Below are 8,170 nucleotides of genomic sequence, written 5' to 3'. Positions count from 1 at the left end.
CCAATTCCATCACCCCAACAGGTCGAGGAGGTCCATGGAGGACATGATGGGAGAGATGCTTGCCTCGCAGCAAAGCATTAAAAATGACTTGCAGTCCAGTAATGAAACAATGCAAGGAATGCAAAGTGCCAAGAAGGAGCATAGGGCAAATATGGATATGATGAACATGCAGTTGGCCCAGCTCGCTAACTCGGTGGGCGAAATGAAGGGGAACTCAGGGAAACTCTCATCTACAGTCCATGTACCTGAGAAGGAAAATGTGATCAAGATTACACTGCGGTCCGGGACAGCCTATAATGGACCTCAGCTCAAGAACCCTATTGGGGAGTCTAATAGAGAAAGGGTGCTGAGCGACGTCATTCCAGCGGAAGAGCTCAAGAGGCCTCTGCCTCAGATGGAGGATCCGTTTTTTCTAAACGAGAAGCCTACCGTGGAGGGAAAGGAGGAAGAAACACAACCTGGGAATGAGCAACCGGGAGGAGTAATACCCACATCGGAACCTCAAGCCCAGGAGGAGCCAAAGGGAATTCCACAAGGACTGACTGGAGAGGCTAAGGGAGAAAAACCGTTTCCATATCGGTTTGTGACGAAAAGGAAGAAGGAAAACCCTGTGGATTTCATGTCGATCTTTGGGAAGCTGGATGTCACCATACCATTCCTCCAAGCCGTGAGACTGCCCCCTCTGGGGAAGTTTATAAAGGAGTTCATAGCCGGGAAGGCCCAGGAGGATGGAAAGATCATGGTGGAGGGAATAGCGTCAGCCATTGTACAAGAGAAGCTACCACCCAAGAGAGCCGACCCAGGTATGTTTACCCTACCTATAACGATTGGAGATGTGAAAATCGAGCATGCAATGTGTGATTTAGGAGCATCTATCAATGTTATGCCGTTATCCATTTATAATCGGTTAAAGGGGGTAAAATTGTCGAATACTAGGGTGTTGATCCAACTGGCTGATAGGTCATGTATCAATCCTGAGGGTGTGTTAGAAAATGTGTTGGTCAGGATACAGAACTTTACTTATCCCGCTGATTTTTATGTCATTAAAATGAGTGAACCAGAAGCTAGGGAGTCTAGCGGGATATTGTTAGGAAGACCATTTTTAAGAACGGCTAAGACAATTGTGGATATGGCCGAGGGGACAATATGCATTGACTTCAATGGTGAGAAATTTGTCTTTGACATCAATGAAGCCATGAAAAGACCAATAGATTCTGAAAATCTATGTTATGTTGATGTAATTGACCCCCTAGTCCAAGAATTTCTTGAGACCGAATTATTGCAGGAAAAGCTCCAAACCTTGGATGTGTATGCCCAGGCTGATGTGGAAGTAGCCGCATGGTGTGATCTGATCAGTAGCCGAGGGTTGACTGACGAAGAGATCGAAGAAGCAATTATGGAATTCTGTCAGAAGTAGGAACTAGTAGGATCCGTAGGGGCCGTGGTACGGGCCAATATGGAGGAAAAATCAGATGCTGAACAGGAACAAGAGGAGAATTCAAAGATGAACCCTCTACCTACAGACACACTACCCCCGCAAGTGGAGTTGAAAAAGTTGCCAGCAAACCTTAAGTATGCCTACCTAGGGGAGGAAGACTCATTCCCTGTAATCATCAACAGCGGGTTGACTGAAGAGCAAGAGGCAAGACTACTAACTGTGCTGAGCAAGAACAAGAAGGCTATTGGATGGAGCCTTACGGACCTGGTAGGTATAAGCCCGGACGTCTGCATGCACCACATTAGGCTAGAGGATGGAGCCAAGGCGCATAGGGACTCTCAAAGAAAGGTGAACCCAAACATGCGAGAAGAGATACTGAAGGAAATCTTGAAGTTGCTCTCACTGGGCATTATATACTCGGTGCCAGACAGTGAATGGGTTAGCCCAATCCATATGGTCCCCAAGAAATCAGGGATCCAGGTAATTAAGAATGAGAGGAATGAACTAGTGCCCACCAGACTAGTTACTGGGTGGCGAATGTGTATAGATTACCGAAAGCTGAACACTGCAACCAGGAAGGATCACTTCCCCCTGCCATTCATCGATCAAATGCTGGAGCGACTGGCTGGGAGGAAGTACTTCTGCTTTTTGGATGGGTACAGTGGATACTTTCAAATTTATGTGAACCCGGAGGACCAGGATAAGACCACGTTCACGTGCCCGTTTGGAACCTATGCGTATAGGCGCATGCCATTTGGCCTATGCAACGCCCCCGGTACTTTCCAACGGTGCATGATGAGCATATTCTCGGACTTGATCGAAGATTGTATAGAGATCTTTATGGATGATTTCACTGTCTATGGAAACTCTTTCGACTCGTGCTTGCAACATTTGGATGTGGTGCTAGGAAGGTGTCAAGCAAAGAGTCTGGTCTTGAACTTTGAGAAATGCCACTTTATGGTTACAGAAGGAATTGTTCTAGGACACGTGGTGTTGGAAAAGGGGATCCAGGTGGATCAAGCTAAAGTGGATGTCATATCCAAACTACCCTTCCCTACTGATCAGAAGGGAATAAGAGGTTTCCTTGGCCATGCTGGGTTTTATCGAAGATTTATCAAGGATTTCGCCAAGATTGCCCAACCTCTTACCAGGCTTCTCCAAAACGAGGTGGAGTTCGTCTTCGATGAGCATTGCAAGGAAAAATTGATTTCTGCACCGATCATTCAGGCTCCTGACTGGGATCACCCCTTCGAGGTGATGTGCGATGCTAGTGACTATGCAGTGGGGGCCGTGCTGGGTCAGAAGATAGATGGAAAAAGGTACGTGATATTCTATGCATCAAAAACCCTGAATCAAGCCCAACGAAATTATGACACCACCGAGAAAGAGATGTTGGCGGTTGTCTATTCATTCGAGAAGTTCAGGCAGTACCTACTGGGATATAGAGTCATCGTCTATACTGATCATGCGGCGATCAAGTGTCTCATTGCGAAGAAGGAGTCAAAGCCCCGACTTATCAGATGGGTGCTGCTTCTACAAGAATTCGACTGGGAGGTAGAAGACAAGAAGGGAGTTGAAAACAATGTAGCAGACCACTTGAGTAGAATAATACAAGAAGGGAACACTGAAGATGTAAGGGATCGATTCCCGGAAGAGCATTTATGTGAAGTGATTTTCTCCGTGAAAAAAATCGATTGGGAAGAGGTGATGAGACTTACTGGTCAGGACGCAACAACCAAGGGCATGGAGAAAGTGGGACATGAACTGATATGGATCCATGTATTTTGTGATCCATTTCCCAAGAATTTACCCAATTTGTAGGTGATTGATCTAATATTTTTGTGAAGTAGATTTTCTATTGTATCAATAATGGCAACCCAACAAGAAATTAGGAAACATAGATGATCAAAACAAGGAACAACATTGGATAGAGTGGAAATTGAGATACATAGTCATTGATGAGGCAAGCTATAACACTTACAACATACTAACATGCATCCATGGTTAGATCTTCAAGGGAATCCACAAACCTTGAAGCATACCTCTACTTGATCCATACTTCACTAAGAATTGATGAACCAAGCAACCTAATTCTAGGAATTGGATAGGAAAACCTCTTCAAGAGGAACAAATCTCTCAAGCATATAATTCAGCAAAAACCTAAGGAAATGGAATAACATCAAGAGGTATTTATAGTATGGGTCCAAAAATAGAAAGTTGGCCCACAAAATCTAAAAAAACGGCATAATCGCCCGGTCGGGCGTTTTTCACATGCCAAAATGCCCGGCCCGGGCGTTTTCCCTGTCCCCGGGCGATTTTCACAAGCGAAACGCCCGGTCGGGCATTTTTCCCGAAGCTCCCGGCCTTCTCTGCGCGACTTCCGTAAAACCACCATAACTCCCTCATTCGGACTCCGATTGGGATGTGCAAGATACCCACGCGAAGCTGTTTCCAAGATGAAGACAATGGTGGTAGTTTCATAGCTTTCGGATGTCATCTCAATAGGAAGATTTCCAGTTGAATCCAACTGGTCGGCCCTCGTTCTTCAGCACGATCCTCAACTTTGGCTCATCCGTCCTCCTAGGCTCCTCCCGCTTGGACTTTTGAATGAAAGTTGCGAGTCCATCCCGAAGCCGCCTCGTCATGGCTCTCGTCATGGGTCCAACACGTGAGGTCGTATCATGAACCCTGGTATGCGAACTTGGCAAACTACTTAGTAACAAGAGAACTGCCAATGGTGCCAAACGTGACAAAGGCTCAGAGGATGAAGATCAAGAGCGAAGCAAGGTACTATTTCTGGGACGATCCATACTTGTGGAAGGCAGGAGCAGACCAGGTCATTAGAAGATGCGTTCCTGACTGGGAGCAACGGGATGTACTGACGCACTGCCACTCCTTGGCATGTGGAGGACATTTCGGGCCAAGAAAAACTGCCAGGAAGGTGCTAGATAGCGGATTCTACTGGCCAACCCTGAACAGAGATGCATACGAGTTCTGCAAAGGTTGTGACCGTTGCCAACTGACCGGTGGGATCTCCGCGAGGGATGAAATGTCGCAAGTTCCAGTAATAGTTTGTGAGGTGTTTGACATCTGGGGTATGGACTTCATGGGTCCTTTTCCCTCATCTTATGGTAACTCCTACATCCTAGTGGCAGTTGACTACGTGTCAAAATGGATAGAAGCCAAGGCCACAAGCACTTGTGAATCTAAGGAAGTCACCAAGTTCCTCAAGAGTCATATATTCAGCCGATTTGGGATACCAAGGGCAATCATCTCCGATCAAGGGACTCACTTCTGCAACCGAACGGTTGAAGCATTGATGAAGAAGTACGGAGTTCATCACCGCCTATCCAGTCCTTACCACCCTCAAGCCAACGGGCAAGCAGAGATCTCAAACAGGGAAATAAAGAGCATTTTAGAGAAGACAGTCAACCCCTCCAGAAAAGATTGGAGCATAAGGTTGGAAGATGCTCTGTGGGCATATCGGACAGCATACAAAACTCCTATAGGGATGTCCCCCTATCGCATCGTCTATGGGAAGATGTGTCACTTGCCAGTGGGAATTGAGCACCGAGCGTACTGGGCAGTACAACAGGTTAATGTGGATGCTAAGGCCTGTGAAGAGGAAAGGAAGCTACAACTACAAGAGCTGGAAGAACTCAGATTGGAGTCGTTCGACTCAGCCATGTGGTATAAAGAGAAAACAAAGATGTGGCACGACAAAAATCTGAGAACCAAGGATCTCCAAGTTGGTCAGAAAGTACTACTCTTCCAGTCAAGACTAAAGCTAATGCCTGGGAAGCTCAAATCCAAATGGGCAGGACCCTACATTATCACTGCGCTACGTGCTAATGGAGCGGTCGAGATTTCAGGGAGTATCCCTAACTCTGAACCTTTTGTCGTTAATGGACATAGATTGAAAATATATAGGGAGAATGAAGAGGTGTGTGTAGTGGAAGAAATTCCACTACACTTTAAGAGCGTCTAAATGACCAGTAGGAAAGGGATTTGAAGTTTCACCTGGTCAACGGCATAAGTATTGTACTTACTGACCGGGTAAAATTTCAAATACCCTTAGTAATGATGTAAATATTGTAGATATTTGGTAATTTAATTTAAGTTAAGAAGGAAAAACAACAAAAAGATTTTTCGGATCTTAAATATTAATTCGGAGTTCGTACTGACCACGAGGATACCACTTGGGTGAAACTCTGAATTATATTAAAGAGCCATTTATTTACTTTTTTCTATTTCTAGCTAATTGAGAAGAGGGAGTTGAGTAAAGTTTGAATTTTGGGCGTGTTGCAGCTTTGCAGGCGAGTGCAGAGGCTGGGAGGCGCGTGAGGCAAGGACGTGACAAGCAACGTCCAATCGGCTGCCAGCAAGCACAACCGCCTCCCACACGAAGCGTCTCAACCGAGCGACCGCCTACAACCGGTCAAAACCCTCAACTGCCCACCACTCTATAAAACACCCCACCGCCTACTCCCCTTCATTTTACAAACCCTTACCTGCACTCTCTCTCTCACAACCACCACCCCCACTCCGAAAAACTACCACCCACTACAGAAACCACCGCAAACCACCACCGGTACGGTCATGGCAAAGAGAAAGGCAACCAACAACCCGGCATCTACCACCGGCGAAGCCTCGTCAGAACTCCAGCCAGCAGCCGAGTCGCGGCCGCCAAGCCCACAACGATCACAACCACCGCCGACGACACAAATCCCGACGATGATTCCTCTAGACGCACTGGCGGCGTTTCTAAGCCAACAGGACCCCAACAGAGACTGGGCAACAACCCTAGCCGGATTTAGCCTAACCGGAGGAATGCCGGCGACATCAAACCCTACCCCAACTGCAACCACAGAAAACCCACCCACCACCACCCCAAAAACCTCAATTCCGACGTCCGGAAATATTTCCTCAACAATTGCTGCACAATCAGAACCCTCTCACCCTTTTCCCATACACCAACAAACAGAGCCGCTGGACGTCAGCCCTCTTTCCGCCTATCAAGATCCCAATTAGGGAGAAACATAAGATAAGGAAGGTGGAGGGAGAGCAAGCGAGAGCGAGAAAGGTGAAGCAGAGGAGATTAGGGCCACTGACGCAAAAATCGATGTAGCGGGGGAGGAGATAGATCTGAACGAGACGGCAGGAAGCAAGGGATAATGACGGATGAAGAATTCCAAACGGTTTTGGGAAAAGGGGATCGAATCGTGATAAACCCTGAAGGGGTGGCTGAGGTAATGGACCTCACATCCCAGGCAGTAGGGAAGGGGAAAGCAACAAAGGAAGCGGAAAGGTCGGAAGGGGTAGCCCACCAGTCAGTAGAGGAGAAGACAGACGAACAACCGAAAAGGGCCGAACAACTTGAAGAGGAGAGACAAGACCCAGAAACACATCAAGAGGAGGCCTCAGTGGTGACTAAACCAAAGCCAGTAAAGAGGAGGCTAGTGTTGAAAAACGACCCCAAGGCGGAAAGGCAGAAACCCCAAAGAGTGTCACAGAGATGTTTGGGAAAGTGGACGTCCAACAAGGCAGGAGCAAACACCGCAGCAGATGCAGTGGAGGTTTCGAGTGATGACGAGAAGACTACTCCTACAAAACCTGGGGAGGAGCCCTCGAATGCTAGCCAGGAGGACACCCAAATGGCAACAGGGACAGTATCAGCAACGCCGACTGACCAGGAGGAGAATACTGACAAGATGGCTGAGGGTCTGGACCTCGCATCAAAGTCAGTAGGTCGGGAGGAGGCAGCAAGAAGTGATACTAGTGCCCGCATGGTGGCCGAGCCTACCGCCCAGGAGGACACTTCAACACAAGCCGACGAGGAAGCATAGCCAATGGATATCGAAGAAACCAAGTACATTCAAGAAAGGAAAGGGAAGGGGAAGGCCCCTGTCAAGAGGAAACAAGTCATGAAAAAACAGCGCACTGTCAATGCAAGCATAGTGATCAGAGAGCCGGAAGAAAAGGAGAGATCAAGCGACACCGACTACACTTCCAGCGAGGATTCTGACTCAGAGAGTGATATCTCTCTAGAAGGAGAAGACTATCATGAGCAGCAGCTCCCCGACAACCACCTTGAACTAGTCCATCCTCCGGTAGAGAGGATTGTATACCGGCGGTGGAGGGTAACGCTCACCGATGAGCTTATGGAGGACATGAAGCACTACGACACCAAAAAGCTTCAGGATGCATTTGACGACAAGGACGACAGTAGCAAGCAAGTCAAATGCGGAAAGGTACTCCATATACCCTCTTTGGATGAGTTGTCTGTTCGTGATTCCTTCTTGGCCAGTATGGAAGCATTGGGTTTTGAATGGCTGTTAGAGAATAGGGACCCAGAGATATCGGTGAGATTAGCGAAAGAATTCTTCACCACATTTAGGTTCCAACTCACTACGGACCTAGACGAGGTGTCAATCTCCTTTAGGATATTCGGTGGAGAACTGTCGATGAGTCTGATATTGGGTATGTGTAGCCTGGAGGAGGCTATAGGTCCGGACTGGAGAAGCCGTGAGAGGGGGGTACCGAGGCGTCATATAGAATTTGAGCCCCAGGAAGCCTGGGAGGAGTTAACCCACCCCAATGCTGGCCAGTTCGCCTCCACAAAATCCAGATCCACCCAATTCAACAATTCCATGCTGCGATTGGTGCAGCTCTACTTAGGCTATAACCTACTGGGGCAGAGCAACTCCGCTGCAAGAACGTCCATGACCGAAT

The 8,170-nt window shown here is 47.6% G+C and overlaps 1 protein-coding gene across 1 annotated transcript in view; it reads left to right on the top strand.

The window, feature by feature from the left end:
- The window catches only part of LOC125196309, a 2,577-nt gene extending 1,160 nt beyond the window's left edge, over positions 1-1,417 (top strand). The window contains exons 2-3 of the mRNA XM_048094771.1: positions 22-803; positions 1,260-1,417. Coding sequence (XP_047950728.1) covers positions 22-803; positions 1,260-1,417 — 940 coding nt within the window. The remainder of the gene's footprint in view (positions 1-21; positions 804-1,259) is intronic.
- The last annotated feature ends 6,753 nt before the right edge of the window (positions 1,418-8,170 follow it).

The sequence above is a fragment of the Salvia hispanica genome, chromosome 1, assembly GCF_023119035.1.
Source record: "Salvia hispanica cultivar TCC Black 2014 chromosome 1, UniMelb_Shisp_WGS_1.0, whole genome shotgun sequence".
Classification (NCBI taxonomy): domain Eukaryota; kingdom Viridiplantae; phylum Streptophyta; class Magnoliopsida; order Lamiales; family Lamiaceae; genus Salvia; species Salvia hispanica.
The sequence above is the reverse complement of the archived record's forward strand: the minus strand, read 5'-3'. Positions and strand labels throughout refer to the sequence as shown.